Source organism: Cricetulus griseus, chromosome 8 (assembly GCF_003668045.3).
Source record: "Cricetulus griseus strain 17A/GY chromosome 8, alternate assembly CriGri-PICRH-1.0, whole genome shotgun sequence".
Taxonomy (NCBI): Eukaryota; Metazoa; Chordata; class Mammalia; order Rodentia; family Cricetidae; genus Cricetulus; species Cricetulus griseus.
This window is the reverse complement of record NC_048601.1, coordinates 9,119,447-9,131,358: the sequence shown is the minus strand read 5'-3', so window position 1 is coordinate 9,131,358 and position 11,912 is coordinate 9,119,447. Positions and strand designations below refer to the sequence as shown.

The window sequence follows — 11,912 nt, the reverse complement described above, 5'->3', positions numbered from 1 at the left end:
AGAGAAACTGCACTGAATCTGTAGATTGTCTTTGTCAAAATGAACACATCAACATAGAATGTTTCAATTTATTTCTGTATTTTCAATTTTCTTTTGTTCAAGTTTCATAGTACTGAACAAGTGATTTATCTCCTGAGATAAATTAATTCTTAGTTACTTTATTCAATTTGGTATTAATAGAAATGAAATTGCTTTCTTGGTTTCTTCTGGAGTGATCTGATGCTGTTGAGTAGAAATGCAATGATTTTTGTGCATGCTGCTGTGTCCTGCCACTTTGCTGGATTTATTCATTCGGATAGATTTGTTTTTGACAGAGTCCTTCCTTTTTTTTTCCACATAAGATCGTCTGTGACCAGAGACAATTTTGCTTCTGCCATTGCAGCATAAATATACCTTATTTCCTTGTCTTCACTAGGAAAGCTTGGCTAGCATGTCTTACTTGTAGAGTCTTAGAGAAGAATAGTTGAGATGGGAACCTTTGCTAGTTCCAGCTCACAGAGGAAAGTCTTAAGAGTTGGAGGGCTTTTATTTATTTATTTTTAGATTTCTGTTTTGGTTTCATTTTTCAGTCTTTTGTTTCTATTTTGTTGTTTTTGGCTTTTTGTTTGTTTTTGTTTTGTTTTGTTTTGTTTTGTTTTGCTATTGTCACCTAACAAGCATGTGGTGCCAGTGTTCAGCTTCCATACCCAGATTTTGCTGTATTTATAAAATGGCATAATCATGTTCACTTCACTTTTTATACAAGTATTTGAAAAGGATGAGTATTGATCCTTTTAAATCTTCACCTACAAAGTCATTTAGTCCTGGGCTTTTCTTTGTTGAGTATTTCACCTAATTAATGACTGGTTTTTTGTTGTTTTTATTGTTGTTATTACTGTTGTTTTTTTATTGTTGTTCTATTCAAGTTTTCCAATTCTTTTTGATTCAGTTTTTGTAGGCTCTGTGAATTTAGGTAATTCTCCACTTTCTATATAACCCAGCTAATCTGTAGTTGTGTGGTGGTTCATATACCCTCATGACATTCTTTATTTCTGTGGGGTCAATTATAATATCTCCTCTTTCATTAAAAAAAAAGGTATTCATTTGAGCCTACTTTCCTTTTTGTCCTGCCTTGCTAAGGGTTTGCCAATTATTTAATTAATTGCTGTGATTATTGTCTGTTAATCTTTTTTTTTTTAAAGCAGATCTCATATAGCCCAGATGAGCACCAAACTCACTAAATGGCTTAAGTCTTGTTCTTCCTTCCTCGGGCTCCCAAATAAGATTAGGGGCATTCTCACAGCCAACTTTTTAACCAGGTTTCATTGTTCTGTTCCTTCTGGTTTTTTTCTTCTCCCATTTTATCAAAAAAAGCAAAAATAAAAAACAAACAAAAAACTGCTACCATTCACTTTTTACACGTAATCCTAATTCAGCCAGCCCTACTGTTGGTCTTTATCCTACAGCTGGTGTGACCATTTCTGTACACTCAGAAAACTGTTTCAAGCCAATGTCCCAGTATTATTTCAAAATTTAGTAGCCATGACTTAATTCTGTTGTTAAGATACTGGCTTCCCATATGTATTTTTATATGCTCATTTATGTGTGTGTGTGAACCTGAGTGTACTTATGTGTGCCACATTCTTAAAAGAGCCCAAATAAGTCAGAAGAAGGCATTGGGGCAAGTAGAGTTATAGACAGTTGTTAGGCAACATGTGCATGCTGGGAACTGAACACAGGTCCCCCACGAGAGCAGTAAATGTGTTTAAACAGTGAGCCATCTCTCCAGCCCAAGCGTACTATCTAAAGAAGCTCCCAAATGTCTACTAATGCCTGCTTACACTGTAGCAAATCCTGCCTAGATTGGAACAGACAGGGGGAGGGTATCATCTCACCTTAAAAATACGTTTCACATGATCAAATCTGCATGGAACATCAAGCTTTTCAAGCAATTTGTGAGCATTCTCAACGCCGATTTTTCCACCTCTAAATTCGTCCTGAATCTTAGACAAAAACCACGTATGAAGCACAGGAAGTTAAGGAAATTCCCCAAGAAAGTCACTTACAGAGGCTTTAAAATTCTTAAATAGATAATTTGTGTTCAGTTTTAATGAATCATCTGTCCTGTGCTCAAACAGCAGTAAATAAATACTATATATAACAAAGTAATGTTGTTACCAATTATAATATAAAAGATATAAAAACACATAACTCTATTAAAATGCAGGACAATTTTTTAAAACCTGAGAAATAAAGTTTGCACTTAGGAAATTCATTATACGGTTATTACATCCTATTTTCCTGAAAGTCTGATCCTGAGAGCTACTGGAATCCAGGGTTATCCCACCCGCCTGTCCTCCCTCATCCAGAAAGATGAGCAAATCGACAGTAAATCATGAAGACAGAGCATTAAATAAGTTTCTAGGACATTATTAAACATAGGCTGAGTGTCCAATAGTGACGATGACTAATTTAATTACTACACTAGTCAGATGTCCTGGTACAGGCTTGCTTCAAAACTAGTTCAAGTACCTTCAGAAAGGGTTACAGTTATCACAATGCAGGCTGGGGATACAGCTGAGCTGGTAGAATGTCCTCTTAATCTTGCTTGAGGCCCTGGCTTTAATCCTCAGTGCCACACAAATCAGGTGTGATAGGGCATGCCTATAATCCCAACACCCGGAAGGTGAAGGCAGAGGGTCAGAAATGCAAGGTTATCTTTGACTATAGCACAAATTTGAGGCCAGCCTGGGTTACCCGGGGCTACATGAAACCTCATCTCAAAACTGCAAAACAATAAAAAGAAAAAGAAGCTACAATGAATTTATACTTGATATGGAAAGAGAAAGTAGAATAAGCAAGCCTACTTATTATATACAGATAATGTTCAAAAATGAGGATACCTCAACTTGGAAAAAATGGCTTAAAATGAAATAATAGGGTGAGCTAAAAAAAAAAAAAATCATGGAAGCTACAGGTGACGGCTTCTCCAATTTCAATTTCAGTTAGATTGTTAACACTAATGAGTAACCCTTAAACTTAATGGCTCTGACACAATATGGAAAAGTGCATTTTCTTATAGTAGTAGCAACATTAAAACAGAGGAATCTACAGGAAGCCAGAAAAGCTCAGAACTGTAGGAAGCTCATATTTGAATGGCAGACACTTGAGTTCGGGACTCTGTGAAAGAAAGAGAGTCACTCAAAGAGGAAGAACGGGAGGGGTAGGGCAGCAAGACCTGACTGGATATTTTGCTTCTGCATACTCATGATGTCGAGTTTCCATGTTTTCATGATCTGCGCCACGTGTCCTCCCATAGAGGTCTCTCCACCTAAGGTGTTGTCACTCAATCTCAGAAGTAACTCCCCTCTTTATGACATTCATCAGCTGTTCTTACTGCTCCAGCTTTTCTAGGGAAAAAGCAGAGAACACACAATCTGTTGCCTTTGCTCTTTGAAATTAGTGCACACTCACACACATACACACACACACACACACACACAGAGAGAGAGAGAGAGAGAGAGAGACAGAGACAGAGACAGAGAGAGAGAACATGAAAGATATTGTCCCTGAGAATTTCCAATCCCACTGGCATTTTTCAACAAACTCCACCTGTGTTTCTATTTTTACGCGCACGTGTGTGTGTGTGTGTGTGTGTGTGTGTGTGTGTGTGTGTGTGTGTGTGCACTTTCTGTACCACATGTGTTGAGGTCCGAGGACGATTTTGCAGGATCATTTCTTTCCTTCCTCCATGTTGGGCATGGGGATCAAACTCTGGCTGTCAAGCTTGGTAACAAGCATCTTAACTGGCTGAGCCATCTCTCAGGCCTCGTCGTACCTTTTTTTAAAATTTTTCCTATTTTCTTTCTAACCCCTCAAACAAAGAAGGGTGGGGCAGCTCTTCTAAGGGGCCTGAGTGGAGATCAGTGCCCTATGACAGCTGAAGAGACAATACACTGTCCAGAATTAACGACAAACCCCAGGCAACTTCTCTAGACTGCCAACGACACATAAGTGGACACAGAAAAAGACACACCACTCTTGAAGAAGACTCGTCAGAAGCAAGTTCTTAAACCTTCACAATTGGTATAGCTGCTGGGCTGGGCAGCCCTCTGTCCGGTGGCTATCATTGGCTTCTTTGGTTCTGAGTACTCATTGTGACACCATTTGAAGTTCCATGCTTCTCTGTGACCTCACCAGGAGACACAGAGCTTGACTGACTGCCCTTCTTCATACTGATCTACAGCTTAAATAACTAACACCTTGAATGGGCAAGGTGTCCCATGGATCGCTTTCTTACCCTGTGAACACCATTCATTTCAGAAGCTTTGCTTCTGCTGCGACTAGGCATGTCACTCTGCGTCTTGAGTAGGAAAGAGAAAGAGAGAGTCATCCGAAGACTCTTAATCCAGGCTCCTCCTGGGGAATTTGTGAATGCCTTTGATGACCTCTGTCTGCTTATCCGAGATGAGAAGCTCATGCACCATCAGGGTGAGTGTGCGGGCCATCAGCACTGCCAAAAATACTGTGTGCCACTGTGCATCGATGGCAACCCAGTCCTCCTGTCTCACCACAACGTGATGGGTGACTTCCGGTTCTTTGACTATCAGAGCAAACTTTCTTTCAGGTTTGACTTGCTCCAGAATCAGCTGAGGGACATCCAAAGCCATGGCATCATTCGGAATGAGACTGAGTACCTGAGATCTGTTGTTCTGTGTGCCTTAAAACTCTACGTGAATGATCACTACCCAAATGGAAATTGCAATGTGCTTAGAAAAACGGTCAAAACTAAAGAATTCTTAATAGCTTGCATCGAAGACCACAGCTATGACAATGGAGACTGTTGGAATGGTCTTTGGAAGTCTAAATGGATCTTCCAGGTAAACCCCTTTCTAACCCAAGTAACAGGAAGGATTTTCGTGCAAGCTCACTTCTTCAGGTGTGTCAACCTTCACATTGAAGTCTCCAAGGACCTTAAGGAAAGCTTGGAGGTGGTCAATCAAGCCCAGTTGGCTCTCAGCTTTGCGAGGCTCGTGGAAGAACAAGAGAATAAATTTCAAACTTCTGTCTTAGAAGAACTTCAGGAGCTGTCCAACGAAGCCCTGAGGAAGATACTGCGGAGGGATCTTCCAGTGACCCGCACTTTGATTGACTGGCAGAGGATCCTCTCTGACTTGAACCTGGTGATGTACCCCAAGTTAGGGTACGTCATTTACTCCAGAAGTGTCTTGTGCAACTGGATAATATAAAGGGCTGCTCCCGGCCCTCCTCTCAAGCTAAATGTCTGTTTTCTGGGAAGTGGGTGCTCGCATATAGCTGAGAAGTTCTTGTGCCACTGGCTCCAAGCAAGTTTAAAGAGAGAGAGGGAAAGAGTAGGAAAAATTTAATACAGACAATATCCACAAACATGGCTAAAAGGGGAGGGGTAAATACATTTCATAATGTTAGCTGTCATAAAATAACTTGATAGTGAGGAGTGGCTAGGATTAAGACTGGGGCTCCTGTGTGTGTGTGTGTGTGTGTGTGTGTGTGTGTGTGTTTCTGTGTGTGTCTTTGTGTATCTGTATGTGTGTACATGTGTCTGTGGGAGGGTGTTTGTGTTTTATGTGTGTGTCTGTCTCTGTGAGTGTGTGTGTATGTCTCTGTGAGTGTGTGTGTCTGTCTCTGTGAGTGTGTGTGTCTGTCTCTGTGAGTGTGTGTGTCTGTCTCTGTGAGTGTGTGTGTTTGTGTCTGTGTCTGTCTCAGTCTCTGTGTCTGTGTCTGTGTGTATGTGTGTGTGTTTGTGTCTACATCTCTCTGTGTCTGTCTGTGTGTGTGTGTCTGTGTGTGTATTTGTGTCTGTGTCTGTCTCTCTGTTTCAGTCTCTGTGTTTGTCTCTGTGTCTGTGTCTCTGTGTGTGTGTTTGTGTCTAAGTCTGTCTCTCTGTGTCTGTGTATGTGTGTGTGTGTGTGTGTGTGTGTCTGTGTGTGTTTGTGTCTCTGTGTGTGTGTGTTTTTGTCTGTGTCGGTCTCTCTGTTTCAGTCTCTATGTTTGTCTCTCTGTGTGTGTGTGTGTGTGTGTGTGTGTGTGTGTGTGTGTGTGTCTGTGTCTGTGTCTGTCTCTCTGTTTCAGTCTCTGTGTTTGTCTCTGTCTGTGTCTCTGTGTGTGTGTTTGTGTCTAAGTCTGTCTCTCTGTGTCTGTGTGTCTGTGTGTGTGTGTGTGTGTTTGTGTCTCTCTGTGTGTGTGTTTTTGTCTGTGTCGGTTTCTCTGTTTCAGTCTCTGTTTGTCTCTGTGTGTGTGTGTGTGTGTGTGTGTGTGTGTGTGTGTGTATGTCTATGTCTGTCTCTCTGTGTCTGTGTGTGTTTGTGTCTATGTCTGTCTCTCTTTCTGTGTGTGTGTGTGTGTATGTGCGTGTGTGTGTCTGTGTGTACCTGTGTGCCTGTGTATCTAACGTTTGTGGAGTCAGCCTCTCTTTGGAACTGAGTAGGTTTGCACATTCACGTCACATCGCTCTGAAAATGCTACTTCACATTATTCCTTTCAGTCTGAGACCAACCAGAAATGGGTGGACCTTCATAAATGGCATTGGGTTTGGAAATCCTATGAAAGGAGCGAGTCTCAAATCTCTCACTTATGGGACTGGAGAGATGGCTCTGTGGTTAAAAGTACCGGCTGGTCTTCCAAAGGAGCTGGATTCAATTTTCAGCACCCAAAAGGCGGCTCACAGTTGCCTGTAACTTGGACCCAGGATGGAGTCAGGCTGGGTGCAGGCTGAGTCAATGCTTAGGGGCGCCCTGCTTCCTCATGGGTGGCACTCCTTTGGTACAGCACACCTTGGAAGAAGAAAGGCTGTTCTCTGGATTCTTTTTTATAAGGATATCAATCCTGTTGATGAAAGCTACACACTCATGACCTCCTGGAGGCCCCTGAGGCCACCTCCCTAGAAATTCCACCTCACCATTCAAGCTAGCATGCTTCGTGGCTGGTGAGAATGACTAAGGATCACAGTCCATGGGGTCAGCTATTTGGGGAGGCCTGTGTGATCATCAGGTGATGATTTGAACATGAAGTGCTCTCTTCTCGTGGCAAAGGCCCTCGTTTTGAATACTTAGTCTCCAACTGATGCCACTATTTGGGGGAGTTTCTGGGAACATTTAGAGACTGGGCCTGATTGGAAGGAGCAGGTCACTTGGGAAACGCTTTCAAATGGCTCTCTTAAAAAGCTCTCTGCTTCCTTCTCCCATGTGCTCCCACTCACCATGATGTTTGTCCAAACACAGAACAGCCCCAGGACACTAGACTGGACTCTCTGAAGCCATGAAAAAGGGAAACCCTTCCTCTACTCTGTTGTTTCTGCTGGACATTTAGTCACAGAGATGAGAAAAACCACACAGGAGTGGTGTGCGCTGCTGAATAGTTATGACGGCAAGCACAGAACACACAGGTGTCCCAGAAGAGGGATCTGCTGCCGTCCAGCCCAACCCAGTCCTGGATGCCATCACCCTATCCATGCTTCCCGGGGATCTTATCTCTGCTAACTGTTCTTTCTGTGAATTCCCCGCTAAAAACGATGACTGGGAAGCAGTGGGCAGACCTCATCCTCCAGTCGTGACTTATCTGAAAAGGAAAGGACTTTGGATCTTAAATTCCTGCAGCTGAAAATGCTCTGTTTGTGTCCCGGAAAACAAGAGCCGGGGTGGGAATTCTTAAACTTCAAATGTTCCCCCAACTCCTGGTTATTTATTATTAATGTATTTATTTGAGTGCATTCATGGTGTTTGCATGCTTGTGCTGGTGGGGATGGGGGATGTGCACATGCCTCTGGGAGCATGTCCATATTGGTGTCTACACTGGCTAGCCAGCGAATCTCCTCCTGTCTCCATATAGCACTTAGAGATGGGTAGCCATGCCAGCTTTTACTAGGGTGCTGGGGGTAAGAACTTAGATCCTCATGCTTGCGCAGTGAGCACCTTACCTGCTGAGCTGTCTCCACACCCCTGGCTCTTTAGCTTTAGTTTGATTAGAGAACTCTCTGGGTGTGTCTTCAAAAATACAAATTCTTGGAGTCCATTCTGAAACACTCTCTCTCTTTCTCTCTCTCTCTCTCTCTCTCTCTCTCTCTCTCTCTCTCTCTCTCTCTTTCTCTCATTTTAAAGATTGAATCTAAGACCACTTGCCCTCTATTACTGAGCTATACCTCCCTATGGCCATCTTAAAACAAGCATCAGAGGTATCTCTGATACAAAAGCTACCAGTCAGAACCACACTTCAGGAAATATTGCTGTAACCTCAGAATAGTATGCCTAATTTCTGTTTACTTAAAATAATTTGCCAGAGATCCATTGCCTGGTGAAAGCCAGTTCTACTACTCATGGTATATGGACCAAAGCCAGGATTTCATATTATGTAAAAAAAAGAAAAGAAAAGAAAAACAAAGTCCAAAAATAAAATGGTTCTGAACTAAAATGAAGCCACCAGATAAACCTTTAACAAAAACGTGAAGTAGTTTATGATCATTCCAGAACAGGACCCAAGAATTTATGAGGGAAATTACAAAGACATTTAGCTCCTCATATATTATTATTATTATTATTATTATTATTATTATTATTATTATCCGGCTACTGTGATAAAATAACCCTGACAAAAGCAAGTTAAGGGCAGGGAGGGTTGAATTGACCTGATGATTTGAGAGTGAGAGCCATCATGGCTGGAAGTGAGGTCACACTGCATCCACTGTGAGGAAGTAGAGAGTTGTGAACCCTGGAGCTTAGCTCACTTCCCCTTTACATGCTGTCCTGAACCTACTCCCAGGGATGATGCCACCCACATTCGGGGTGGGTCTTCACGTTTCTATTAACTCAATCAGCAAATCTCTCACAGGCATTCCCAAGAGGTTAGCCTAGTCTAGATAATTCCTTACTGGTAAAGCCAGGGGCTTCTTTCCTGGTTTAGCCTAGACCTTGTTGAGTTGACAATCAATACCAACCATCACACACTCCAATAGTCAGTCTTGACAATAAGATCACTATCTATGTCCGTAAACTCAGCATTCACAAGGCTGAGACAGGAGGCTCACAAATTCAAGTTGAGACTGGCCTAAATAATGTCATGCCACTAAAAGAAAAACAAAACCATTAAATATAAAACTATTGCTGCTATTTCTAGATATCTGTCACATGTAAAATGGTGGGAAGTACTTAAAATGTGAATTATTGATCTATCTTTCTCCATCTAACTTTGCAGAGTTGTTTTCAACATTAAGGATACATAACATAAAAATTTATATTTGATAATCTTTACATAATGCATGCATCATAAGCATGGCCCCATATCATTCAAAATTTCTTGAGCACATAAATTTAATTATTTATATGGAATCCATTCTATAAATGTACCATAACAAGACAGCCATTTCTTTCTTCATATATAATTTAGATTTTTAGGATTTCTCCTGCTATGAATTGTTCTACAATGAGCATATATTTTTTCCATCCTTTGGGTTATTTCCCTCTAGACAAATTACCCAAAGTTCCATATTAAGAAGGCACAAAAGCATTAATGTTCACACTGCCTATTTCCTAATGCTCTGTTGTCATATTCTTAACAAATTTATAATCCCTCAGTAACACTGGAAAAGTGCCTAGCTGGGCATGATGGGGCACACTGACAATCCTAGCCCTAGGGAGATGGAAGCAGGAGCATCAGGTGTTCAAGGTCATTCTAGACTGTATGAGTGAGTCTGAGGCCAGCCTGGGCTACATAATTTCTATCTCAAAAAACAAACAAACAAACACACACACACACACACACACACACACACACACACACACGGAAGGAAGGAAGGAAGGAAGGAAGGAAGGAAGGAAGGAAGGAAGGAAGGAAGGAAGGGGAGAGGGAGGGTCTAATTAACCAACTAACCGCAGAGGTCTTGATAACCAATATCAATTTAATATGTAAAACAATATGGTGCAGAACCTTGAAATGCATTTCATTAGCTTATGTCACATCTATACTAAGTGTACTTCCTGAAGGAAAGTTTGTCTATAAGATGACTCTGACACAGCCAAGAAAATGCAATTATGAATCTCTATCTAAATATCTATTTATCTAATCTAATCTAATCTATCATCTCCTTCTTTCTATCCTTCAAGTACTCTTTTTTATTTTTTATTTATTTATTTGTTTATTTATTTATTTATTAGTTCTAGTTAGGGAACAAGCTTGTTTCACATGTAAGTCCCTTCTTCTTCTCCCTCCCCTCACCCCCATCCTTCCTCCCCCACCCCTACCCCCACCCCATCCACCCACCACTCCCCAGGTAGGGTAGTTCCCTCGAAGGGGGCTCCCCAAAGTCAACCAAATCTTCCTGTGCTGGTCCTGGGCCCTTCCCCATGTGTCCAGGGCCAGAGTATAACCCTTCACATGGGATGGGCTCTCAAAGTCCCTTCTTGCACCAGGGAAAAATACTAATCCACCACCAGAGGCTCCCTGGAGTGCAGAGGCCTCCTTATTGACATCCATGTTCAGGGGTCTGGATCAGTCTTGTACTGGCCTCCCTGACAGCATCTGGGGTCGATGTGCTCTCCCTTGTCCAGGCCAACTGTTCCTGTGGGTTTCTCCAACCTGGAACAGACCCCTTTGCTCTTCATTCCTCCCTCTCTTCAACTAAATTCCCGATTTCAGCTCAGTGTGTATCTATGGATGTCTGTCTCTGCTTCCATCAGCCACTGGATGAGGGCTCTAGGATGGCATAAAGAGAAGTCATCAATCTCATTTTAGGGGAAGGGCTTTTAGGTTATCCTCTCCACCATTGCCTGGATTGTCAGATTGTGTCATCCTTGTAGGTCTCTGGAGATCTCCCTGGTTCCAGATCTCTTCTCGGACCTATAGTGGCTCCCTCTGATATGGTATCTCTCATCCTGCTCTCTCTCCTCTATTCTTCCCCCAACTCAATATTTCTGCCCCTCCATTTCCTCTCCTGTACTCCTCTTTTCTTGCTCTTATTGTAGCAGCTCCCTCCCCCTACCCTCATGCTCCCAATTAGTTCAGGAGTTCATGCCACTTCCATTCCTGGGGACCATTTATCCCTTAGAGTCCTTCATGTTTCCTAGTTTCTTTGGTGAAGAGGATTATAGGCTGGTAATCCTTTGCTCCATGTCCAAAATTCATATTTGAGTATGTACATACCATGTTTGTCTTTTTGTGACTGGGTTACCTCACTCAGGATGGCCTCTTCTAGTTCCATCCATTTGTCTCTGAACTTCAAGATTCCATTGCTTTTTTCTGCTGAGTAGTACTCCATTGTATAAATGTACCACATTTTCTCAATCCATTCTTCAGTTGAGGGGCATCTAGCTTGCTTCCAGGTTCTGGCTATTACAAACAATGCTGCTATGAACATGGTTGAACATATGTCCTTGTTGTATGAACATGCACTATTTGAGTATATACTCAAGAGAGGAATGGCTGGATCTTGAGCTAGACTGATTCCCATTTTTCTGAGCATACTGATTTCCAGAGTGGCCTTACAAGTTCACACTCCCACCAGCAATGGAGCAGTGTTCCTTTTTCTCCACATCCTCTCCAGCATAGATTGTCATTGGTATTTTTGACATGATAGTATACATTAGTGACCCAAAAAACTCTTCCAGAGAACTCCTAAGGCTGATAAACACCTTCAGCAAGGTAGCAGGATACAAAATTAACTCAAAAAAATCAGTAGCCCCACTATATACAGATGATAAATTCAATGAGAAAGAAATCAGGGAAACATCACCTTTCACAATATCCACAAGCAACATAAAATATCTTGGGGTAACACTAACCAAAAAAGTGAAAGACCTGTACAATAAGACCTTTGAGACTTTAAAGAAAGAAATTAAAGAAGATAACAGAAAATGGAAAGATCTCCCATGCTCTTGGATAGGTAGAATTAACATAGTAAAAATGGC

The 11,912-nt window shown here is 41.8% G+C and overlaps 2 protein-coding genes across 2 annotated transcripts in view; one reads left to right on the top strand and one right to left on the bottom strand.

The window, feature by feature from the left end:
- Plcz1 (phospholipase C zeta 1) overlaps positions 1-3,264 on the bottom strand; it is a 52,744-nt gene extending 49,480 nt beyond the window's left edge. Inside the window, exons 1-2 of the mRNA XM_027430007.1 lie at positions 3,230-3,264; positions 1,875-1,998 (exon numbers count right to left, since the gene is read on the bottom strand). Coding sequence (XP_027285808.1) covers positions 1,875-1,998; positions 3,230-3,264 — 159 coding nt within the window. The remainder of the gene's footprint in view (positions 1-1,874; positions 1,999-3,229) is intronic.
- Positions 3,265-4,328: 1,064 nt separating this feature from the next.
- Positions 4,329-5,228, top strand: Capza3 (capping actin protein of muscle Z-line subunit alpha 3). The gene has a single exon (XM_027430009.1). The coding sequence runs from the start codon at positions 4,329-4,331 to the stop codon at positions 5,226-5,228; it is 900 nt and encodes a 299-aa protein (XP_027285810.1).
- Positions 5,229-11,912: the final 6,684 nt, after the last annotated feature.

Bases quoted from the DNA above. Each gene is read 5' to 3' on its own strand.
- Capza3 (XM_027430009.1), top strand. From the start codon at position 4,329: ATGTCACTCTGCGTCTTGAGTAGGAAAGAGAAAGAGAGAGTCATCCGA.